Here is a 26102-nt window from a genome sequence, read left to right on the forward strand (position 1 = left end):
GTAGAAGACATACACAGACAGTTAGTCTGTCACGTTGTCAGTTTTTAGAGAGTTATCGAGCTGGGGTGCGTTTCCCAAAACCATAGTTGCTAACCTGTTAGCAACTTAGTTGGTTGGCAATGGGAAATTGCATTGCAACCAGTGTTGGGAGTAATGCGTTACAAAAGTAATGTAATTACTGTAATATATTGCTGTTTGCGGTAACGCAGTAATGTAAGGCATTACAAAAAAAAATTGGGTAATATTTTACTGGGTACAAACTTCAGTAACGCGCGTTACAATGCATTTTAACCAAAAATTAAGCAGTGTTTTGTTTTGATACATATTCGCAAACACCACCGTGAGAACAACAGAGGAGAAAAAATCCGCGCAAAATAGTAGAACGTTATCTCCTGATACTGGTTGAAGATGACTGTGGCTGCAGCGGACTCTATTTGCGGGATGGACATAAGCCTACGCTCAGAGACAAGGATATGAAGAACATAATAGTTAGTGCACTTTGTGCGAAACCGAAAGATCTCACTATGCCTCGCGAAATAGCACAAGTCATTTAATGAAACATCTAAAGTGGTGCCACGCTAATCTTTTTGATTCTTGATTAAACACAAACTTCTAGTGCATGTCAGCTTTGAGCTGTGAACTTGAATTCACAATTGAACTTAAAGAGAATAAAGGGATAGAAATGCAGAAAAAAGATTGTGTAGCCTGGCAGTGCCACCGCTCCCACCACGCGCATCACACACTTTGTAAACAAGAGCTGGCAAAAGGCATTATGAGAACGTAAAGATCAATGCTCTTAAAGTGACAGTGCACCGTTTATAAGAAAACAGCATGAATGTTTAAAAACACACAGTAATGGTCTGTAAATAATATACCTTTTATTTTACTTCAGGTTTTTGAGTTATCATTTAAATGCCACTCACTCAAAACCACTCACTTAGGGCACCAAAATGGTCAGTAGGCCACCATCTTGACATGTCTTTATTAAAGGAACCGTATGTAAGAAATGTATTTCAATTAATCATAAATGGTCCTGATATGTCAGTAGACATTAAGAAATCATGTTATTTCAACTACTTATATCACTGACAACAGTAGTCTGGCCAAGATATTGTCATTTAAAAAGTGGAGTTGCAGCCCTCAACTGATATTGATCTTGTCATGTTGTGTTTTGGCCTGAGGCGCCACCCTCCACCTATCTACTAATCACAAAGTCAGTAGTGTTTCGGCATCTGTGTTGCCAGCTCTGCCAGTCAGAACACCGCTCTACAGAAGTTTGAAAGTGATTGCAGTACCAGTTTTGGCCACAATCTCACATACAGTTTCTTTAAGCTTTGATTTACAATATAGTAGGCTCTCTATTGATTTTAATTAGCAGGCCTAGGCCTTAGAATTACAGTATTTATATCACAATTTACCAGACTTTGACCTTTTGTCGGTTTTTAACAAAATTCTGACTATGATTGAGCGTAATAAAATGCATTTCGAATGGCAAATCCATATTTCCAGATATTTTGGTGAAAGTAACTTAAAAGTAATGCAATAGTAGTGTAATGCCTTACAATTCAGAGACAGTAATATTATAATGTAACAAATTACTTTGAAATGACAGTAATAAGTAATGCATAATTCATTTCGATTTTGAAGTTACTTGCCCAACACTGATTGCAACCAACAATGTTGCTAACAGGTTAGCAACTATGATTTTGGGAAACGCGCCCCTGGCCAGTACCAGTACACATGTGGAGGGTGTAGAGGTAATAGACCAAAGACTTCCATGTCGGCCGCGGTATCATGTCAGAATTGTAGACTTATATATAAATAAAATATTACATGAACATGTTGACTATATTGTTACCCAGGTCTTGCGTAATCTAATGAGAACAGTTCATATTCATTCTCCTTTGCTCCTTGTTCTCTCCATCTACTCCTCTGCAGAGCTGCCTTTGGCTACGCTGACTGTAGAGCCCCAGAGTCCTGTGTTCACTGGAGAGACGGTCACTCTGAAGTGTGTGATAGAGTCTCTCAGTGGCTGGACATACAAGTGGTATAAGGGGTCCAGCAGAACCCCAGTGTCTGAGGGAAACACCTTCACCATCATTGGAGCTGCTGCATCTCACAAGGGCCAGTACTGGTGTCAGGGGGAGAGGAGAGACAGACCCACATCATCACAACCAAGCGGGAAAACAACTCTTGATGTCAAAGGTAGATGTGTGTGTGTGTGTGTGTGTGTGTGAGAGTGTGTGTGTGTGTGTGTGTGTGCGTATGATTAACACCAGGAAGTGTTAACTTCTTGTTCTTGTTTCAAATATGCCAACGTATTATATTTGTGCTACACTAGTGATCAGAGTTTAATTTCAAATCTGTTAAAGTGTTAGTTTAACTCTAACTAGTGAAAAGTGTGTTCCCAGAATGCCAGAGACCCTGTTCCACATATTCTTAGAGAGATCACATATCAAACCTTACTGAAATGTAATCGTAAGATAAAATACATAACTAGGAATCCATCAAGTAAATGACATCCACAACACCTTGAAAGTACACTATGGAAGGTTTTCACCTTAATATAATGTTTACAAAGCCAATTTGATGGTAAATGAACTTGTAGTAGGGGAATTGTTCACCTAGCATAGCCATACAGCATAGACATAGTGAGTCGCTATACAAAAGAACGAGCCATGCAACTTCAAGAGTGGCGGCTCAAATCATCAAAACATGACTTTGTCAGTAAATATGGCTCTTTGGAGACAGTTTTGCCTGTTATTATTCCTTCACCTCCACAACGAAAACATTTTCATTGTGTACAGGTGGAACAAGTCACGAGAAGTAGGCTGTTTACAACGGCAGAGTAAAATATGAATATATCGCGACTCTAGGGGGATCTCTGCAGTCGCCAAAAATACCTGAACCTGCATAGGATACCTTTAATCCTGTGTATAGGACAGTATAGGATATTGATTGTATGGTTGGGACAATATGGATTTTTTCTTACCGCAGTTGAAAGACAAGAAATTACCTCGATTTTGCGGCATACCACTTTAACCCCCACCCCCCTCCCAAAAGAGGAAAGTGAAAAAAACAAGAAAAAAGGTGGACTCAGTAGTTTGATAATTCACACTGAACAACACAGAGTTAGTTCTAACACTGGACAACACAGAGTTAGTTCTAACACTGGACAACACAGAGTTAGTTCTAACTATTGCAATGAAAATAAAATAAATTGTGAATACAATAGAGAACCGAAAATACCACTCCAGTGTTTCATATAACAAGCGCATATGGCACAATAAAATACCTTTGTCTATCCTAACGTAATTCTCGGCCACATAGCTCAAATGCAGTAGCATGGATAATAGAAGATATACACAGACAGCTAGTCTGTCACATTGTACGTCTTCGCAGATTACTGCCTGGAAAGGGCATGGTGCACATGGCTCCAGCATCAGCCAGCCTTTTCCGGACGCTATTGAAGGACTGCCGTTGAGTTATTACATTTGCAATGTAGATACTCTCTTGTGGCTGAGTGGTGCTGTCAGCTTAGTCGTAGCATATTGCTCACTGTGAACTGTTGGGGCGGGGGTGGGGGGGTTAAAACTCTGCCATTCTGGAGGTGTATGATTGAACGTCTTCCCTGAATGGAGAAACTGGAACAGATGATGGGCAGGGTGGGAGGTGTTTGTGATGATGCAGGCAGTGGGAGGTAGAGATGGATTGCACAGTAAAAAATAAATGAAATCTATTAATCTTATATTAAGCTCAAAAAATCTATTTGGTATTGTTTTTAGTATGAAAAGACTTACCTATCGCTCTTTCAAAAGATCATCTATCTATAAAGCAAGAAGCGTCTGTGTGTGTGTCTGTGGCATGCATATCTCGCTGACCGTTTGTCAGACTGACCTAAGATTTCGTATGTGGCTCGCGCGTGGCACAAAGGTGTGCACTCTCGATTTTGAAGATTTTTGAATGCATATTTCAAAATATGCTTATTTACGTAGGACGTTAATCGCTGCACTGCACTGTTACCAAGGGGACCAGTTTCAGGGGAGCTCCACCCCATGGATCGTGTGCTGACAGCTAGGTCTCACTTTGATGATAGTCAGTCGCAATTTAAAAAACGGATTACTCGGGAACCGCTTGTGGGTTAAGATGCAAGATGATTATCATGTCTGACCTCAACAATAAAGACTCCCTGTGTGCAGTTTGCTTGCATAAAATGATTACGCGGATTTTGCAACTCAAAATAAAAGTAATAAACTGACGCTTCGAATAGCCCAGGCTACTTTGGACTTGAGACTTTGACTAAACAAACGACAATTCCGACTGCAAGGTCCCAAATTGAAACGAGCGATAGGCTAATGACACATAGGGCTGTATTTTGGGCTCCAGCGCATGGTGTAAAGTTCGTTATTCACCGGCGCGAAGTTTAATTCGGTATTTTGCACGTTTATTTTTTAAGCATTGCGCCCAGGGGTGTGGCAATTAACAACCTAGGGAGGGGCCTAGCGCGTTGTCTAAAAATCGCTATCATACACCACCTAAACCTGGTCAGAAGTCAATGGCGAGTTGTTCATATGCTATTTTAAGAGCGCATGTCAACAGTCATATTGGCAGGTGCACGCATCCTTCTATCATTCATGAACGCACACCAGCGCACGTCCATGCAAAGCATTACAAATTGCACGATTACAATGGGAAACATAATTAGAATAAAGATATTACGAAATACTGTACATCTCATGATGAGTAGTTATTCACCATCATTTGCAAATTGGTAATGATGGTTAAAAGTGATTAGGGGAGAGGCGAGAGACACGTATGGAGCACAGCTGAAGACGCACTGTCACAAGATTTAAGCAACTCCTCTGCAGGATAAATGTTGTTTTATTCAGTCATTTGAGCAACATTAGGGTAAATGTTGCTTTTTCCAGCCTATGTTTTCGATGGTAACCCATTGTCAGTCAATAGTGAAAGTAACTGCATATAACTGTCTTGTCATTGACTGACTCCTTGGTGGAGTGCATGCAAAACCTATGCTAGGTTTTAGTAAAGCATGGTTTAAGAATGACTATTCCATACGGTCTCGCAAGCAGCCTCCTTCAAATGCGCCGTTGAATGCCAAAATACTGATGCATTTATCTGACATATCGCGCGTTGCGCCGTTAAAGGGAATGACAGATGTCATTCTCATTGGTTTAAAATTATGTTACGCCCCAAACACACCCATATGACTGATTAAAAGACCTAGGGTCACCTTGTTACGCCATGCGCTCCACTTTTGAGAACGAAACCCCTCCCAATGTGAACTGGACATCCCACTAAATTTGAATAGACTTTTGACGAGTGACGATGCACTTTAGAATGTCATGATAGGGCCCATAGACAACAAGTGGCAGACTGAGCGACGTCACTTATGCTAAAGTCACATCATTGCAAATTTCAAACAATGATGCATCATTCCACGTTGCAAATTTCAAACAATGATGCATCATTCCACAAAATGGTTTGTCTTCAGTATTAGGAAGTTATTCAGCAAGCTTAACACACATTTAGCCTTAACTCAAAACAGTTGTTAGGCTTATGTCATTCTGATCTAAAATGTCACATGCAGCATGCCTACATTTATTACACGTTTATTAGAGGCCACACTAATTATAGGCTAATATATTCAGTATTCATTATTGAATGCTTAGCTGGAATGATGTTTCCCTATCATCCTATTTTTTTCTTCAGGAATGGCATGTTTGAACGGGCACTGCACTAGTTTTGACTTAATTTAAGAAGACTGACTCATTTTAAGAAGTCTTATCAAGACTTCTACTCAATGCACTGGCAGACAAGTTTGCTTGTTTTTAGGACAAATTTGCTTAAAGCACTGGCAGACAAATTTGCTTGTTTTCAGGATGAGATGTCTTAAAATAAGTCAAACTTTTCTTATTTTCACAAAGGCAGAATTAAGAAATCTAAGATAAGTGATAAAGCGAGGCTTTACACATTTCACGTCAATCCAGGAGGAGTAGAAGCGACTAGGACATAAACCTATTACCATCGCCATACAAGCTAATAGATGACCTCCAGTGTTGTAATGTAACAGAGTACAAATACTTCGTTACTGTACTTAAGTAGAAATTTCACGTATCTGTACTTTACTTCGCTATTTAAATTTATGTCAACTTTCACTTTTACTCCACTACATTTCCTAGATAAAATGTATACTTTTACTCCGTTATATTTCCACTAAGCATCTTCGTTACTCGTTACTAAAACATCAAATTAGAAAAAATGTGTGCGACTGCAATAAGGGAGGTTTGGCGAATCACTGCTCCTAGATTGCATTACGCACGCTCCGCACGCTCCGCACGCTATTCCAGCGCTTGTTTGTTGCTAGAGGAGGAGGACGCACAACTGAAACCGCCATGGAAGCACGAGCACCTACTGGAGGACCTCCCGTTATCATAGACGACCACCCCGACTATAGTTAACCTTTCAGTTGAAGTGAATTATTATATAACTTAACCTTTACACATTTGTTGAACCATGGTACTACTAAAAACTACAGGATAGTAAGAGCTGAAATGTTGCTTCATTTACCCAATTTCCACCACTATGGAAAACGTGGGCCGGTTTTGGGCCTGAAACCCCCGGGCACTGAATTCTGGCAACTTTGAAGACCAGCTTCTTTTGAAGATGAACAGACACCTTTTCAGTTTCAACTAATGACTGGCATATTAGTAGCTGCTGGACATAGGTGGCCTCTGTGTGTGTGTGTGAGAGTGAGATGGTGACCTGGGGAGTAAGCCCTAGAAATGTTCTCCCTACCAGCAGGTCATTTTTTTTATTTTTACCTGAAGTTCATACAAAAGTGAAATTTCTGTTTCTGTTTTTTTCTTTGAAAGAAGAAAATTCTTTGAATATGCTTTATGCTTTACTATAAGAAAGCCAAAATAAAGTTCACAATAAAAGTTCAAAATAAAACCGCTTGCTTTTTACTTTTTACGTTTACTTCAAATACTTAAGTACATTAAATATCAGAAAATTACTTTTGATACAAAGTACAGTATATATCAGATACTTTAAGACTTTTACTTAAGTAATATTCTAAAAGGTAACTTTCACTTCTACCAAAGTCTTTTTCAGTACAATACTTGTACTTTTACTCAAGTATTGCTTTCTAGTACTTTATACAACACTGATGACCTACATGCATGGCAGATTTATTGGGGTGCCTCATAATAGCACTGTTCAAACTACAAACACCAATCCTCTACTTTTACTGATGTAAGGTCAACTGTACTAAGCATTTGAGTAATACTAAGCTAACTAAATGACAATATATCTTCACTCCTAGAATTTCATCTCAGAGATTAATATTATGTCTGGAACATGTGAAGAAATTGACAATAAAGCTGACTTTGACTTTGACTTTGAATATTATAAGCATATTTGGCAATATAATATAAACTTCATATTGCTATTCATATTGCAATATGAAGTTCCAGTTTGCCAGGTCCAGTTCCCCAAAAGGATTGCAACAGTACCTCATTTTTTGAAAATCGGGCACAAGGATCAAAAGTTATCTGCATTAACACAACATCCAGTAAGCCAAAATGCAGGGTGTTGCAAGGGTACATATGGTGGTTGGTATGCAAAATAATGCAGTTGCTATGGTGGTAGCTAGGGTAATCGATATAACCGTTCAGTTTTGTGCATTCTCTCCGCAAAAATAAATCATGCTTGTCAATTTGCAATTTGTCTCCATCTCCTACCCCATTCCTACTCTTGCAAGTATGTGTGTGCATGCGTTCCTGTGTGTGTGTGTGTGTGTGTGTGTGTGTGTGTGTGTGTGTGTTTGTTTGTGTTTGTTTGTTTGTTTATGTGTATGTGTGTGTGTGTGTGTGTAAGAGAGAGAGAGAGAGAGAGAGAGAGACAGAGAGAGTGAGGGAGAGAGAGAGGAGCCACATAGCAAAGCCTAGCTTACGCTGGAATTGTTGACAATTCCTATAACCGATAGTGGTGATCATAATTACTGCTGTATGTAAGTTATGAGCAATAAAGTACATTTACAGTGAAGGCCAGGATTTCAGCAAACTTTTGAATACATTCCATATTGTAATAATGTAAAAACATCAACAAAATGTTCCCTCCTCAGACCCTGCTGATATTGTCTTCTTAATGGATGGATCTGGGAGTGTCAAAGCAAAGCAGTTCTTGGTCATGAAAACGTTTGTGAAAAATGTGACCAGAAGTCTCCTGAAGTTTAACACCGCAGTAAGTCTGACTCTTGATTCAATATTATTGTTGGTTCAAGAGCTAAAATACAATTGAAGAAAAATTGTATAATACTGTATTGTGTTATTGCATTATTATAATTGGATATTATATATATATATATATATATATATATAATATCCATATATATATATATATATATATATATATATATATATATATATATATATATATATATATATATTAGGGCGGTCCATCGATTAAAAAAAGTTATCTAATTAATTAAATACTCTGTGATTAATTAATCTAAATTAATCGCATATATAATATTTGCTGTGAAAGTATTTTAAATATTTAAATTCAAATGAATCATTGAATAATCAGCATTAGTGACATTAAACTTCAAAAACTCTTTTATTATTATTTTAATAATGGCCATAATAATCTATGATATGACCTAATATGCTGAGGAAATAAATTCAAAAGTGCTTCGGGAAGAAGTTTTTTTTTTTCATATACAAGGTATTTCAGGCCACAGATATAACCTAGGGGACACAATGAAAATAAATTAACACTCCCCTCAATGTCAACACTATTTCTTTGCATTGATGTGCGACTTTAGAGTTAATGAACTCCGGTGATATGCAAATTCCTTGCTGCAGACATTGCAGAGGACTTTATTTTAATCAACAGCATCAGGCCGTTTTTTAAAAGTAAATGTTTCAATCAATGATCTAGGCAGCACATTTTCTTCTCTCTCCTTCTTTTTACAGTCTAATCGTTACTGACTACAACGGCTCGGGGTCAAAGGTCATACGGAATTGATTAACCTGCGTTATTTTTTTTTTAATCAGTTATTTTTTCTCAAATTAATTAATCAAAATTAATCAGTTATTTTGACAGCCCTAATATATATATATATATATATATATATATATATATATATATATATATATATATATATATATGTTTTGTTGTGCAGTGATAAATCATTTGTATTTAATCGACAGTCTTTTCTCAATCAATTAAATAAAGCATCCAGATAAACAGTCTAGATATCCTTTGTGTGTTTCCTGAGGACGTTACGCAATCTGCTGAACATTTTATGTTTTTTGTCTCTGCAGTTTGCCTTTGCACAGTACTCCAAAGCAACCAGCATCCATGTGGCCTTTCATCAGTTTCAGAGAACAGGATGGGAAAATCAGTTGGACAGTATCAAGCAGAGAGGAGATGGACCCACATATACTGCAGATGCTGTCCGGACCGTTGTGTAAGTCTTACATGAAGATTTGTGTTGTCTGGCCTGAGACCTTTATCTATCTCAACTGCCCTGTTAAAGGAACTGTCAGCGATTCTAGGCTACTCCTAACACTTATTGTTACATTCAGTCATTCTCCTCACAATCCACTCTTTTCACATTTTGTGAGCACTGTAAAAAAAAACTGTGACTGTGAACTGGAAACAAACAAGCCTAATTCAGCTGGTACAGCCAAACACCAAATGGGGTAGGCAGGAGTTTGGATAAATGGGGAAAATTATCTATTTTAAGATAATTAATCTATTTTAAGACATCATATCAAGACAGATTTGTTTAATGTATCAGCAGCCAAATTTGCTTGTTTTAAAGGAGAACTCCAGCCATTTTTAACATACAGTAGAGCCCTGACTACCTGGATGAACACTGGATTGATACTGTTTCTTCACAATTACTGAGTTTATCACACATTTTTGTGTCTTGTAAGGACCCTGTTCATGTAACACAAAACTTGTAATGACATTTTGAGTAAAAAAAAATAGGCACAGAGGCACAGTTAAAGTGATGCTCCCTGAGCGTAGCTTTGTAGCTTCTTGGCTGCATTAGCTGCATTAGCATTTAAGCTGAGCTTAAAATTGACCGGAGTTCTCCTTTAATTACAAATATGCTTAGATTTGTAATAATTCGTTATATTTGAAAAGCCATTTTTGTAGTGTGTTCACTGGTGTTTCCTTGGTGTTTGTTTAGAAAAACAGAAAAAGAAATCAACAGATGCGTTGTCATTCAGAATCGCTGACAATACCTTTAAACTCCTCCACCAGGCTTTCACTACAGACCTTAACCACTTTTTACAATCTGTAGAAAAACTGCATGTGAATTTGCAATAAACTCATTTAGCTTATGTTTTAGCTAAATTATGTATCTTTCTTTATTTATTTATTAATTAGGACAATGCTCATTAATTAACTGTGAATAATTGTGTGTCTGTTGTTTACAAAGAACTTATAATTGTACAGTCTATGATCATTTGATGTTTATATCATGAATCCAAACTCATTTACTCAGGAAAGACCTGTTTGACTCTTCTGCTGGAGCAAGACCTGATGCCCATAGAATCCTCATTGTCCTCACAGATGGGGAATCTTTCGACGCTTCAAGCTATCCCAGTGTCATGGCACTGGCTGATGAAAAACATATTACTAGATATGCTATTGGGGTATGATGTGCTAACTAATGTTTACTGAACATCCACTGTTTTATTTTTATCCACTGCACCTAAAAGCACAGCACAGACAGTATTTGGGCTGTCAGTTGATTCTGTGATCTTGGTGTTGGTAGCACCTTGCACTTTAAGGAACATTTGATTCTTAAAATCCGACATCAGACTTGTCTGGGTGTGATGTACACAACCTTGTCAGATAATTTCCCCTCATGTGAGATGCTAATGCTCTTCCTTATGTGGCAGATTGGAAGTGCCTTCAACAGTAAGTCAGCACAAGATGAGCTCAGGAGAATCGCATCTTCACCAGACCATGTGTTTAGAGTGGACGACGTTGAGGCACTGAACAACATCATCAGCAGACTGGAGAAGAGCATCCAGGTTTCAACTTTGCATTCATTAGCACTTGCAAATAGACTTGCCACCAACGAAGGAAACATCTTTACTTAAGATCCCTCATCTTTACCTCAAATTAAAGAAGAGATAATATAGATAAAACATTAAGCATAGAAACTGAAATGAAGATTATATTTTTAAAACAATCCTATGAAGAGGGGCCAAAGGCTACCAGATTTGCTAGCAAAAAGATTAAAAACGCAACAGGCTGATAGAACAATTCATAAGATACAAGATATAGTCACAAACCATGGAAGTGAATGTAAGAGTAAGAGAGTAACTCATTACAAAGATGGCAATTATGCCAAATTATCTTTCTGCATGTATGATGACCAGTCAGTCTTATGTGTGTATAATTTACTTGATCAGTTTATTTTCTCTAAATAAGATTTATTTATGAGTATGTTGTATGTTGCAATAATTATTTAGCCTAGAAATCTAGACGCACCCTAGCGACGGCAAATTAATTTGCTCAGCCTGTACGTCTAGTATCGAACCATAGGAATTTCTATTGGCTTAACACCGTGGATGTTATTCAATCACAGCGCTCTATTTCGTTAGAGAGTCTTAAGGCGGGCTTAACAGGATAACGACATCCTGCGACGGTGAACAACAAGGAAGATGGCTATGGCGAACGAAGAGCGGTTGTTTGAATCGGCGTTGGCGTCAACTTTGGAGGAGTTGGATTTGTGCTTTTCTTTGAAAGTTGAGCAACACAATGCACTTAAGTCATTCCTTTCGAAGAAGGATGCATTTGCCGTTTTGTCGACCGGATACGGATATGGTCGTAGCGCTGGCCTATTGCATGCCTAGGCAGTTTGAAAGACAATTCTCTGCCCGCCCCTTGGATTAAGCGAGGTGAATGGTTCGATGCCAGACTATACATCTCAATGATATAGGATGGCCCCGCCAGGCTAATAATTATTTGAAACAATTCAACAACGAGCCATAAAATGTGTGTTTAGATTGGATATGTGCAGCAAACAAGTGACTCTCTTACTCTTACATTGACTTCCATTGTATTAGAAGAGCACTGCATGTGGTGCAAAGTGGTACTGCAGATCCAGTACAAATTCAGTGGACAATATTTTTCAAACATCTTATCTCAATAAAGAAACTCAGCAACAAGCCCACATTTTGGACAGATGATCCTCACATACAGAATGATATATGGTACAATTTTAAAAAAATCATGTTAACTGTCCACATGGTGAAATGAGAAGATGAAAACAGGCTTTTTGAAAATCAAGGCCAATTTAAAAAATGTGTGTGTGTGTGTGAGCAGCAGCTGCCCCTTCCCATATTCTGATGTTCTCTCCTCTCCTCTTGTCTGCAGATGTCTGTGAGCTCACACTGGACCCAAACATAGCAGACAGATATCTCTCTCTCTCTCTGAGGGGAACAGAAAGGTGACACCTGTCAGTGAGGAGCAGTCATATCCTGACCACCCAGAGCGATTTGAATGGCAGCAGGTGTTGTGTAGAGAGGGGTCTGTCTGAACTCGGCTACTGGGAGGCTGAGTGGAATGGGAATGGAGCTCATATAGCTGTGGCCTATAAAAGCATCAAGCGGAAAGGGCAAGGTCATGATCCTGGATATAATGCCAAGTCCTGGAGTCTGGTTTCATCACAGTTATTCTGCCAGACACAATAATACAGAGACTGCCATAATATTTGCCCCCTCCCCATATATCAGATACACCGATGTGACTGGTGCCCCATGATACAAGGGACATATGTAATGAGCATCATTATTCATTGCCAGAGTGAGTCGCTGAGAAAATTCAAATTGTTCCCGTGAGAACTCTGGATTTCCAGGGTAACTCCTCAGTGCTCCTGTGTCAGATCATATGAGCAGTATTTATGTTACTCATACAGTATTGGCACAGCCACACAACATGTTACACACACACACACTCATGCTGCAGGAACTCCAGACACACACTCATGTTCATACACACAGTGTGATGGTCTTATGCTGTGTAAAAGTATTCTGGCCAAAGACTTCTGATAGTGTTCAAAATGTTGATATTGGTTTCTCACTTGCAACACTGTTTAAATTGTGGTCTATATGAACGTTATAACAACAATGCAACAGTGTATTTTCCTGTTCTCCATGAGGTTTAGTTATTTGCATACTTACTGCATTGCTTAAATTGTGGTCAATAAGAATGTTTTAGCAACAATCCATTAGTCTGCTCTCCAAGTGATTCATTTTTTTGCATTTGTTTGACAATTGTGTGCAAATCTGGAGTGAGTATGTTGAATGAGGAGTTAGTGTATATAGTGTAAGAATAAACACCACACACACACACACATCTTGCAATTGGCACAGAAAAAAAACCTGTAAGGCGATATTCGTGTAAGGTTCATTCATGTTTGGTTGTTTCCACGGATCATCCAATGTTGCGGTTGGTATATAAGTTGACTACTCTCTACTTTGAATAAAACATGAAAATGAACGCAACCACTGTGTTGGTGCTGCATGTGAACTTTAGGAACCATCAGGGGCAGGTTAAGCAGCTGCCTGCTTAATATACTTCAGGGCGATCTGGCTTTCTAAACCATAAAACTGTAAAACAAGTATCCATTTCTAAAGACAACCTATTCAATCACTGGTGTAAATTTCCTTGCTTTTGTTATGATGCCTGTGTGCTATGTTCTATTGTAATGTGTAACAAGTACAGTGTAAAGCCTTCAGTAACTGTGTAGATGGGATACTATAGCCTGTCTTAAATACATCAGCCATCTGCTTCAAATTAAATACAATCACAGACCTCAAATGCACGGAGCGCTCTTCAACCGTACCATTTCAAACTAACAGATTAGAAGTTTGTGCCCATCTTAAAAATGTAATACAAGCAGTCTGCTTGCTGGTTTCCAGAGTTAAGAGATAGTGTTAATATGTGACTCATCCTCATCTTACAGTTAACAGCTAACGGTCTATAGTCAGAACTCTTGATGAACTCTGTCGGGTGGGAATGGCAATTTGCCCACGCTTTCCACTAAATCAGATACTTGGAATGTCCCCCAGAACCCAAATAGTTATATTTTAATGAACAAAAGTGTAGAAAACAACTGAACAACGAGATAGACATGGGCGACAAATGTTTTTCTTTATTTACAAAACTGGCGAAACTCACATTGAGCCCCTATAGAAAAAAAAAAAAAAATAAAAAAAAAAGGGAAACCATCCAAATCCATCAACAATTCCAGCACCGCAAAACAAAACAAAAAAATGAAACCTACTTTAAAAATGACACGAATGCAGTAAATAAAAACACAGACTCTGGAGGAAATAAAATTAGAGGCCCGACAGGGCGGGGGGGGAATATAGAGACTTCCGGGGAATGAAGGGGGAACAGGTGGCGTCTTCCGATTTAGATGAGGTCCGCCACTGAAATACAAAGAAGAATTGCACATTATAATTGTTTACAGTTGTTGATGATGGCATTTAAAAAGGTAGAGTCTGTGATTCGTATTAAAAGTGTCAATTGACAACGTTTCCATGCACTCCATGTTCTGTTTTGTTCAGAACGGGCAAATTTTTGCACAATTGGGTTAGCTTATCTCACAATTGGTGCTTATCTCACAAGTGCATGTTCCTTACAAATCGGGCTCCATTTAAAAGGGGGACTAAACAGGCTTTCCAATGGTATAAGATTTTTTGGCAAAAATTGCCATTGTTACCACAGAAATAATCTACCAAAACACAAATTTCCTTACTTTTTCTGCTAAGTAAATTTTACGGGACAAAGAACGTTGAGAAGTCATGACGCAGATGTTACTTCTACTACACGTCGCTGCTTAATTCAGCATAACATGAAAACGGAAATATTCTGTTTCTGCTACACAATGGAAACATTATTCTAGAATATGGTCCTTATTCAGAATATGGTGTGCATGGAAATGTAGTCAGTGACTGGCAACTGTGACTGTGTGACTGACTGTATGAAGGGATTTGAACTGATTTGAGTATCATCACACACTCACCGTTCATGGGCATTTCGTCAATCTGTGTGGAGTAGTACTGCTCAATGTCTCGCAGGATGCGGATATCGTCGTTCTTCACAAAGTTGATGGCCACACCCTTACGGCCGTAACGACCCGATCGGCCAATCCTGTGAAGCGACAAAGGGAGGTGCAACGCTGATTTCTAGGCGTATCTTTCTAGGCGTATCTGGTAATGTTTCTAGGTGTGTGGGTCCACCTCTATATGCGGAGGTATCAGGCAGTGTTTTCAGGTGTGTGTTTGTGTGTATGTCCACATCTATGAGTAGGGGGTTTCAGGTGAGTAGGTATGTGTGTGTGTTTGCCTGTACTTGCAGATGTACAACTCGCTGTTGTGGGCATGTTGTAGATGACATTGACGTACGTGTGTGTGTGTGTGTGTGTGTGTGTGGTACCTGTGGATGTACAACTCTCTGTTGTTGGGCAGGTCGTAGTTGATGATGAGGGAGACTTGCGGCACATCCAGACCTCGAGCCCACACGTCTGTGGAGATCAGCACGCGGCTGCAGACACACACGCACAAACACACAAAATAAAATGTATGCACACGTTTTGTGTAATAGGTTTGAGAGAGAGAGACAGAGAGAGAGAATATATATTTATAGATAAACAAATAGATAAATAGATGGTACACAACAAACTAGTAGGTGTCAGATGCTATATACACACACACACATATTTTATTTTGTGTCTTTCTGTATGGAAGCAATGTTTTGCTGTTTATAGAAGCAATGGGGCAGTCGTGGCCTACTGGTTAGGGCTTTGGGCTTGGAACCGAAGGGTGGCCGGTTCAATCCCCGACCAGTGGGAACAGCTGAAGTGCCCTTGAGCAAGGCACCTAACCCCTCACTGCTCCCAGAGCGCCGCTGTAACAAGGCAGCTCACAACTCACATAGTGTGTGCTTCACCTCACTGTGTGTTCACTGTGTTGCTCTGTGTGTTCACCAATTCATGGATGGGATAAATGCAGCTACCAAATCCCTTGTATACGCAAGGATACTTTGCCTAGAAACCTGATTTACATTTACGTTTTGTCTAAATGTTTTTTTTCCGAGAGAGAACAACAAAACTAATATGTGTCAGATGATGTACGGTGTGGGCAGTAGTGGCTAAGGCGCTGGGTTAGCATGCCATCAAAATATTTGTTTTAAAATGAGTAAATGTAAATGGTGTTGGATTGCACCAGTGTGACAAAGCGAACTAACAGGCTCCTGATTAACTGGTTGGCTGCCAACCAGACTAAAAAGAAAAGTAAGAGGTTCCTGGGTATACTGCACGCCTTACTGATCTAAAAAGGTTCCTGGGTGGTTGTCTGACTGAATTTAAAAAGGTTCCTGGTTTCTGTTTGGCTGCCAGTGTGAACTACGCTGAAAGGGTCCTGGTTACCTTGCTCCAGAGCGGAACTCCTTCATGATGGACTCGCGCTCCTTCTGGGGCATGTCTCCGTGCATGGAGGACACCGTGAAGTTGGCCTCCCTCATCTTCTCCGTCAGCCAGTCCACCTGTGCATGCACACGCGCGCACACACACACACACTCAAATCAGTATTTCTGCAACTGGCTACTTACTTAAAGCATGTTAAAAACTGATCCTGTGTGTAGGAACGGACTTCATTGCATACAAGGAATCAATACCTGTTATTTGTGACTTTTCTCTTGTTGCAAAATAAACGTGTGTGTGTGTGTGTGTGTAAAGCATATATGTGTGAGATGTTTGTGTACTAACCCTCCTATTGGTGTTGACTGCCTGTTTGAGGTGTGTGCGTGTGTGTAAGTAGACTGACCTTCCTCTTGGTATTACAGAAGATGACTGCCTGTGTGATGGTGAGTGTGTCGTACAGGTCACACAGCGTGTCAAACTTCCACTCCTCGCGCTCCACGGCCACAAAGAACTGCTTGATGCCTTCCAGAGTCAACTCATCACTGCAAACACACAAACAAAATAGATCAGTTTCACTTAAAATCCTACACATTAAGATTTGTTTCCCATAATCTCTATGCATAATGATTAGAGCCTGACCGATTTATCGGCGGGCCGATATTATCGGTGGATATAAGGCATTTTCCAAACTATCGGTATCGGCATTTATAATGGCCAATAAATGAATATTTTAAAAATAAAATAAAAACGGACGAAACACCCTTCAACCATGTCATGAGTGTCGGCGCTGTATAGTTTGTCCACCAGAGGGCACTCTACACTACACCGTCCCTGCTGGCTACACTCGTGTATAATGCGCCACACATCCTGCAACCTCATCTCTCCCCGGCCTGTTATTTTTGAAAGCGTATGTTTTAGAATTTGCAGTATGACGTTATCCATTGCTAAATTATGGCTCATCATAGACTAGCTAACCACAAAGCTAGCTAATGGCATGAATATCAGTGGAAGACCGCTAACATTAACATTAATTAGCTTGGAAACCACAACGAACGTATTCTGCCTAAATAAAGTAATGATTACTGTATTTATAACTAGTATATCTGTAGTTACAGTCCCTGCATTGTAAAATGTAAGTTAGACGTGCGAGGAGTGAACATTTAGACATAGGGAAAAAGTATCAAACGTAGCTTGTGCAAAACGTAGCTTGTGCATAAAAGTTAGCTTTTCTTTTACACGTGTGTGAAATCCAATGAAGCCAAGTGTGCGTTTCAGACTGTCGTTCAGCCGCAGCATTAACGAGTTACATAATGGATTTAGATCACTAAATAGTAGGTTTTAGAAGGCAGGCAGCAACTGATAATTGAAAATGGTTTGATGTAAATAATTTTAAAAGTGCAGGTAAAGGGATAAGCAAGCTAACATTATAATTATAAAGGTAGCTTATAAGGCAATAGGGATTAATTATTACACACACACACTTAAACATTTAGGAGTGACCTTTATCTTGTTTAATGATAATACAAATGATGATGATGGTGGTAATAATGTCATCATTATTTTTTGTAATTATTAAGTCTTAGTTCAAAGTTATATTTATGAAACTTACCAAGTCTTTTAATACTGGTAACTTTGATTTGGTTGTTGTTGTTATTGTGTTTTTGTTCAAAAGACTAAGTTTCATATCTTAAGTTTCTATTTTTATACATTTTATTTATCAGAACTTTAATATATTTCGATGTTCCTCTGTGACAATATTATTTAAAAATAAACAAGTTTGTTTTTAAAATGCATTATCATATTATTTTAGTCAATACTCATAAATAACTACAAATAACTAATGTTAGGGAAATCTTAGTTTTGTTGCGCGTTTCTGAAAAAAGAATATATATATATATATATATATATATATATATATATATATATATATATATAGGCCGATATATCGGAATATCAGATTTTTAAATCAAAAAATATTTGTATCGGTATCGGCCTTCAAAATCCTTTATCGGTCGGGCTCTAATAATGATTTGGTGCATGTGTGATGCATTTTCTCATTGGTGGACTATGAACTGAGTGATGAGTGTGTGTGTGTGTGTGATCACAGTTTGACTAGGGTCCCAATAGTGTTGGTTATGGACTTGTTAGTCAACTCAAGGATCTTGTTGGGGCAGAAGGTGTGTGTAACACCAAATCTCATTGGGAACGTCTATGTGTAATGATTTGGTGTTTTCTGTTTTTACAGATAGACTATTAACTGTGAGGTGTGTGCATGTGTGGGCGTATTTAAACACGTCATCTGCATGTGTTGTATTTAAACAGATAATCTGCATGTGTGTATTTACCGTTTGACCAGGATGCGGATGGGGTCCGTCATGAACTTGTTGGTCATCTCCAGGATCTCGTGGGGCAGAGTGGCGCTGATGAGGCACACCTGGGTGGCGGGTGGCAGGTACCGGTACACATCATAGATCTGCTCCTTAAAACCTGAAACACACACACACACACACACACACACACACACACACAACATTAGGTACCGGTACACATCATAGATCTGCTCCTTAAAGCCTGACACAAACAAGCATACACAGAGAGAACCACATCATAGATCAGGGTTCCCACTCAAAGTAAAAACTTGTTCCTGACTTAACCTGACAAAAAAAAATAAAACATTTCCATGACCTACTATATGAATGGTATAATAAACAAATTGGGCTAACCACAACTACTCAAACAAGCAGTAAAACTAATAACCAGATATAAACTAATTCTGTGTGAAATATCTGTATTAATGTATTTTGGCAAGTAAATTTAAATCTGTTTCAACAAAATTCCCTGATAATCCATGACTTTACCCCAAGAATGATCAAATTCCATGGCTTTCCATGTCTGGAATAGACTATCTAAAATTCCATGACCCGTGGGAACCCTGATAGATCTGCTCATAGAGAAAACCACAACATTAGGTACGGTACACATCATAGTTCTGCTCCTTAAAACCTGACACACACATTAGGTAGCGGTACACATCAAAGATCTGCACCTCGAAACCTGCCACACAGAAGAGAGAAAAAAAAAAAAAAAAAAAAAAAAAGGAGTTGGACATCACAACCATTAAAGGATTTCAGGTCCAAAAAAGGCACTAACATAAATGATCACATTCATCTAATCTTTCCTACCAACTAGCTGACTAGCATCTCTGTAGGCAGCCTAGGCTACGAGATATGTACACAAAAACAATTGCTACCAACAAGGGTTGGCAACCCACTCAAAGGCAAAATAAAGTGTTTCAACCAATATCCGACTAAATGCGTGCTTAGGAGAGTTTTAATTGCACAGGAGGGAGGGGGAGGGAGTAGCGAGCTAGCTCTCTTTTGTTTGAATATCAACAGAAGTGACGTATCCCCGCTATCGCTGTTACAACCTTTAAAGAGAAAACATTTACATTTTTACATTTAGCAGACACGTTTAATCTAAAGTGACTCATGTCAATTACATTACATTGCCCCCAGAGCAACTTAAATTAAAGGACCAGTATGTAGGAAATAATGGAAAATTAAATGTAACCATTCCAAAAATGATCACCATATGTTGTCAGAGAGTAAGGAAACACGATGAATTGAAGTAATGGCTTATTTGACAACATTACTATAACCTGTAAAACCCCGTAAAAAAAAAAAAAAAAAAAAAAAAAAAGAGTTACGGGGCAGAATCTCTTGGAATTTTAGTTTATGTTTTGAACGATTAATTCTAGAATAGCGTATTAATAATGGGCTGACATGTCCTCCTATTTGTGTTGCCAAATTAGCAAAGGGCAGCTGACAACTTGCTGTCAGTTGTAGTCATCAACACCTACGAAAGGCAGGCACATTTCCAAAATTAAAACAAAAAAATTAAGTGGACATCGGAGGAGCTTCCTGATATGGCGACGTCTTCGTCAAACGAAGAATATCAACGCAGAGCTGGCCATATTTCTCCACGACAGGTAGCCTAGGCTAAACTTCATCTGCATTGCTAACTTCAGCTAAATATGTTACATTGGTTAGAGAGGTATTTTTAGTTTTCACTGTTTCCGTAATGTGTAGCTAGGTCATGGTTGGGGAAACGTTAAAGCAGCTGCAGGTCAACTAACGTTAGCTAAGTCTTCATTACATCTGGCAACCCAGAAGAGGCTCTGGTAGTCTTGAGAACGTTCACCAGTGTTTTGATTTTGGCCTACAGAACGTTCGGTAACAATCCTACAAATTGCTCCTTTAAGTTAACTTAAGGGGTTAAGTGCTTTGCTCAAGGGCACAACGATGAAAGCCGGGAATTGAACCTAGGCTACAACCTTTCAGGCTACTGCATGCTAGCCCAGCTTCTCACTACTACGCTACAACCACCCAAAACATAAATCACCCAAAAGATACCGCACAAGAGAGAGGTTCAAATTCCTGTAAAGTGCTGCGAGACACAAATTTGACAATATAAATATGTTTGAAAGACTAAATGGAGAGCACTGTACTTGTTTTCTCGTGTGTGTGTGTGTGAGCGCATGTGTGTGTGTCTCTCACCTTTGTTGAGCATCTCATCAGCCTCGTCCAGTACCAGCATCTTGATGGCGCGAGTCCTCAGACTCCTCCGTCTGATCATGTCTGCAGAGAGGAGAAGGCAGGAGAGAGGATGGAGGAGGAGAAGGAAGAAGAGGAGATGGGAGGAGAGGGGACAGGGGAAGAATGAAGTTGAGCAACAACGTAACTGAGTGTGTGTGTGTGTGTGTGTGTGTGTGTGTGTGTGTGCATACCGAAGACACGTCCTGGGGTGCCGGCCACCACGTGTTGTCCGTAGTCCAGCTTCCTGATGTCCTCGCCAACGTTGGTCCCTCCGATGCAGGCGTGACACTGGACATTCATGTAGTCACCCAGAGCCAACAACACCTAAGAGTGTGAGAGAGAGATAGAGAGATAGATAGAGATAGATAGATAGAGATAGAGATAGAGAGAGAGAGAGAGAGAGAGGTGTTGGCATTTCCAGCATCCCATCTTGAGCCATCACATAGATATAAAACTCTTTAAAGGCTACTTTGACACTCACCCACACTATAACCATCTATCATTTATAAGGACAAACAAGACTGACCTGACCTTTGTCTACACACAAAAAAGTCGAAAAGAGTAGAAAAAAAGATACAAAAACCCAGAAAACACACACACACACACACACACACACACACGCACACACAGAACTGTGAGCGCGAGAGAGCATACTCATACCTTCTGGATCTGTCCAGCCAACTCTCTTGTTGGAGCCAAAATCAACGCCTGGGTTTCTCGCACCTGAGAAAGGCAAAGATAACAAGTGACTAAAAACTTCACACATCTTTCTTAATTCATGACTTCCATAGAAAGACAACAGCACCAGCAACTTAACAAATTACAACATCCCAGCCACTAGTCACTAGAAACTAGTTCATAAAACACTTTGTCACATTCAATGTTACATCAGTGATTTTGCTGAGCCATAAATAAAACGTTGTCTTAAACGGAACTATTTCTGTGCCCGAGTGTTTATTCATTTCTGAATTCTTTAAAACAGAATTTTACAAATGAAATGTCCTATTTACAAGTCTTGGACAAGCCAGACTATTCCTGAATTCTGGGATATAATGCCAGAGAACCTTAAGCCCTGCTAAAATACACACTGTTTTAAAATCCACAATTGTTCATTTAGCTGATGCTTTTGTCCAAAGAGACTAACAAAAAATAAAGTGCAAATGGGTTTGAAGTATTTAGATTTAATTATACACTTCCTAGTGTTTCCCATACATTGACTTATTTGTGGCGGCCCACCACAATATCAACATTGACCCCCACACAATGATTTTCCTGGTTGTACTAAATTGTGCTTAAATCTGGTTAGAATCATAACCACACTGCACTAATTTGTTAAAGGGTTAAATTCAGGTTAATTCTGCAAACCTACCACCACAAATAGAATTCAATTCTGTGGGAAACACTGCATCCGCTCATCTCTCTTACTACTCGTACTGTAGATCAGAGGGAAAGGGGGAGGGAGAGAAAGAAAGAAAGAAAAAAAGAAAGAGGAGAGAGAGAGAGAGAGAGAGAGAGAGAGAGAGAGAGAGAGAGAGAGAAGCACTCACCTGGATGTCCAGACACTGAAGTACGGAAACGCAAAAGGTGGCTGTTTTACCCGTACCAGACTGTGACCTGGAGAGAACGGGTCACACACAAACAAACAAACAAACAAACAAACATCAACCATATGTTTCAAACAGATGAGAACCCAAAAGACATGCCTTAAAAGGTGAATTGTGGTCTGTGATGCAAGCTTGTGTGAAAGAATATACATGTTTTTTGTAGACAATTAGACAAAAGTAAAACTACCAATTGCCCCTTTAAGCCTATAGGCCTGCGATCCATAATCAAAACTCTATGCTTGTGCTTATATATTAATGTATGACTTCTGTATGCATGTCTTCATTTCAAACTGTTTCAGGAAGCAATCAGAGTTTACCAGCCATAACACTGGACATTCAGCCGTAGTGGACAGGCCACATTCCCCCATATTGAATAAACCCGCTAATCTGTAGTCCTCAACAACATTCATGAAGTGTGATTATGGAAACAACGGTGGCCTAAATCAGGTAAAGCTCCAACTGTAGACACTTACTGTGCAATCACGTCTCTGCCCTTGATGATCTGTTTGATGGCCCTCTGTTGGATGGCGGATGGTTTCTCAAATCCTGAAGGACATTTTACAGATGTTAGTTGCGTGAGTTAAACAAAGCTGATGGATATTGCTTTTTGGTGACTAACACAAACCATCTAAATTAAACAGATAGACCAGTCTCACACACTTAAATACCTACCTAACCATCACTTTCCAGCAGAGTAACGCTAGTGCATACGATGACTTAATTACTACGGTCACTGCCTAGATTCACCAACATCATGAACTACATATGTCTAAAAGCAAAGCAACGTCTCTCTAAAGTTATCATGCAAAGGCGGACGGTGGGCGTGTGGCCCTTGAGTTTATATTAGCACGCGCACGCTAACAAGTACATAAGCCCTGCGAGTGTTGCTGCAAATGAGCGCCATTCAATCGATAACTTAGCTGAACAGACGTAACCTAGCCAAGTTAGCCACCAACTTTATTACAAGTCTCCTCAAATTGTAACACATTCTAAAGGAAGCCTTCACTGCCATACTTTAGCAATCGAATTCCATATTGATATCCATTCATAACCATAACTTGTATTCAAAACAGACCAACTACATCCCTCTCGCCCTCACTAACGTTACCTAGCAAGTTAGCCGCTTAGCTAATAGTTTTGAGCAACTTTCTGTTGAGGAAACATTTGGCTAATACGCTAGGTAACTTTAGCATAACATGCGGCTAGAAACTAGACAGACGTTATATATTTGCTACGTATGCGAAGCACCACAGTGGATGGCTACACCCCATTATAATAACAAAGGGAGATCAACTTTATTATTTTGCATACGTCGCTAACTTTACTGAGCAACTCTATCTTTAGCCACTTAGCTAGGCCCTCCGCTCCAAACACATCCTCGCACTCTACCGTAAGCGTAGATCCCACGGAGCAAGTCTTCTCGCAGGCCCATTGTATCGAAGGTTGGCGTAACATCGACCTCTTCACTGGTCTCAAATTCCACTTTGGTCATATCTTCCTCCTTCAGGATTCGCTTTCTTACAGGAGCTTGTGTCGCAGCCATGTTTCTGTATGGTATCTTTCGCAGATTTGGGTGAAAGAAAATGTATACTGTTCGGCGTTCCACACGGGAGAATCAGAAAAAAGACCGCCGCGTGTGTCGTTGTCCTGACGTCATATGGATGCGACAGCTTTGCAGTTCCGACATATTGATGACGTAAAGACGTCACGCGCTTTCTTCCTGTTTCTTCCGCCACTTCATCAACAGCAGTATTTAAACTTGGTCGCTACCTCCACATCGATACGCTGTGCCTCCACGAAACCGATGATGGCAGCCACTTCGGTGTTCCAGAGAGTCAGGACAGGATCAAAGATCGGAGCGCAGTATGATCAAGAAGGCAACCTGATCCAGGTCGAGACACGAGAGGACGAGGAGCAGAATGTCAAGCTCACAGAGATTCTTGAACTTCTGCTCGCAGCAGGTTACTTTAGAGCCCGCATTAAAGGTTTGTCTCCATTTGACAAGGTGGTTGGAGGGATGACCTGGTGCATCACAACATGCAACTTTGACATCGACGTTGACCTGCTCTTCCAGGAAAACTCAACCATTGGCCAGAAAATAGCCCTCACAGAAAAGATTGTGTCTGTGATGCCTAAAATGAAGTGCCCATATCGCTTGGAGCCCCATCAGATCCAGGGCTTGGATTTCATCCACATCTTCCCAGTCGTGCAATGGCTGGTGAAACGTGCCATCGAGACCCGCGAGGAGATGGGGGACTACGTGCGGGCGTACTCCGTCTCCCAGTTCCAGAAATCCCACAGCCTCCCCCAGGACGAGGCCTTCCGGCAGCGGAAGCCCAAAGCCGTCAAAACAGTCCAGGATGTGTCGGACGTGTACAAACCGCAGAGGCGGTACAAGAGGCAGCCGGTGACCGGAGAGCTGCTGGACGAGGAGTCCCAGGTACACTCCACCTTGTTGGAGTATGGCCGTCGCTATGGCTACAGCAAGCAAGCGCAGAACAAACAGGGCAAGGCGGCCGAGGGGGATGCTACCGATGGAGCCGCGGTCAAGTCCACACAGGCGGAGCTGACTGAGGAGGAGGACTTGCGGGTCGTGGAGGAGACGCGGATCCGAGCCTTGATGACCAGCATGGCCTCCATGACGACCGAGCAGGGGAGGCTGACGGCGAGCGCGGTGGGTCAGATCGTGGGCCTGAAGTCGGAGGAGATAAAGCAGATCGCCGGCGAATACGCTGAGAAAGCCGAGCGGCTGACCGGCGAAGACCAGTCGCCGAAGTACGGGTCGGCGCAACAGCACCGCCGGACGGTGGCCTCGCTCAACAAGCAGATCCAGCTGAGGGCCAAGGAGCTGGAGGAGATGCAGGCACGCCGCTCGGAGGTCCAGGGAGAATGTAAGGAAGCCAAAGGTCGGTTTTCGGAGGTGTCGAGGGGCACGGCCGAACTGCAGGCAGCGCTGAGCAAACTCGACGACCTGGAGGCGAACGCCGATCCGGGCCTGCTGGAAAGCCTCCGTGAGCTGGTGGCCACGAACGAAGCGCTGAAGACCCAGGAGCAAGAGTTCCGCGCGCACTGCCGCCAGGAGATGGCCCAGCTGCAGCAGAAGATCGAGGACCTGAAGCAGGAGTCGGGCAGCGACACGGACAACGAGCGCGAACAGCGACGCCTCGTGGAGATGCAGCACAAGGCGGACAAGGAGAAGCTGCAAAAGATCCGTCTACTGATGGCCCGGCGGAGCCGTGAGATCACAGTCCTCCAGCGCAAGATGGACGAGATCCCGAGCCGCGCCGAGCTGACCCAGTACCAGAAGAGGTTCGTCGAGCTCTACAGCCAAGTGTCGGCGACGCACAAGGAAACCAAGCAGTTCTTCACACTCTACAACACCCTCGACGACAAGAAGGTCTACCTGGAGAAGGAGGT

The 26102-nt window shown here is 40.7% G+C and overlaps 3 protein-coding genes across 3 annotated transcripts in view; 2 read left to right on the forward strand and 1 right to left on the reverse strand.

The window, feature by feature from the left end:
- The window catches only part of LOC121719400 (titin-like), a 75830-nt gene extending 62268 nt beyond the window's left edge, over window positions 1-13562 (forward strand). Inside the window, exons 19-24 of the mRNA XM_042104983.1 lie at window positions 1939-2205; window positions 8147-8265; window positions 9351-9496; window positions 10547-10697; window positions 10947-11081; window positions 12433-13562. Coding sequence (XP_041960917.1) covers window positions 1939-2205; window positions 8147-8265; window positions 9351-9496; window positions 10547-10697; window positions 10947-11081; window positions 12433-12465 — 851 coding nt within the window. The 3' untranslated portion in view covers window positions 12466-13562. The remainder of the gene's footprint in view (window positions 1-1938; window positions 2206-8146; window positions 8266-9350; window positions 9497-10546; window positions 10698-10946; window positions 11082-12432) is intronic.
- Window positions 13563-14192: 630 nt separating this feature from the next.
- Window positions 14193-24350, reverse strand: eif4a3 (eukaryotic translation initiation factor 4A3). Its single transcript, XM_042105218.1, has 12 exons — window positions 24075-24350; window positions 23159-23231; window positions 22629-22695; window positions 21742-21804; window positions 21273-21405; window positions 21043-21123; window positions 18832-18973; window positions 16890-17028; window positions 16493-16608; window positions 15502-15609; window positions 15089-15216; window positions 14193-14492 (listed from the first exon to the last, which is right to left on the reverse strand). The coding sequence occupies exons 1-12, from the start codon at window positions 24226-24228 to the stop codon at window positions 14476-14478; spliced, it is 1221 nt and encodes a 406-aa protein (XP_041961152.1). The 5' UTR covers window positions 24229-24350; the 3' UTR covers window positions 14193-14475.
- Window positions 24351-24381: 31 nt separating this feature from the next.
- ccdc93 (coiled-coil domain containing 93) overlaps window positions 24382-26102 on the forward strand; it is a 2428-nt gene continuing 707 nt past the window's right edge. The window contains exon 1 of the mRNA XM_042105092.1: window positions 24382-26102. This exon is cut by the window's right edge and continues 618 nt beyond it. Within this exon, the coding sequence (XP_041961026.1) occupies window positions 24490-26102 (1613 nt within the window). The 5' untranslated portion in view covers window positions 24382-24489.

Source organism: Alosa sapidissima, chromosome 9 (assembly GCF_018492685.1).
Source record: "Alosa sapidissima isolate fAloSap1 chromosome 9, fAloSap1.pri, whole genome shotgun sequence".
NCBI lineage: Eukaryota > Metazoa > Chordata > Actinopteri > Clupeiformes > Clupeidae > Alosa > Alosa sapidissima.

Coding starts and splice junctions, on each gene's coding strand:
- eif4a3 (XM_042105218.1), bottom strand. CDS start 24,228: ATGGCTGCGACACAAGCTCCTGTAAGAAAGCGAATCCTGAAGGAGGAA. Junction 21,406..21,741: donor TGGCTGGACAGATCCAGAAG/GTATGAGTATGC, acceptor TCACACTCTTAG/GTGTTGTTGGCTCTGGGTGA. Junction 16,609..16,889: donor TCTGTAATACCAAGAGGAAG/GTCAGTCTACTT, acceptor GTGCATGCACAG/GTGGACTGGCTGACGGAGAA.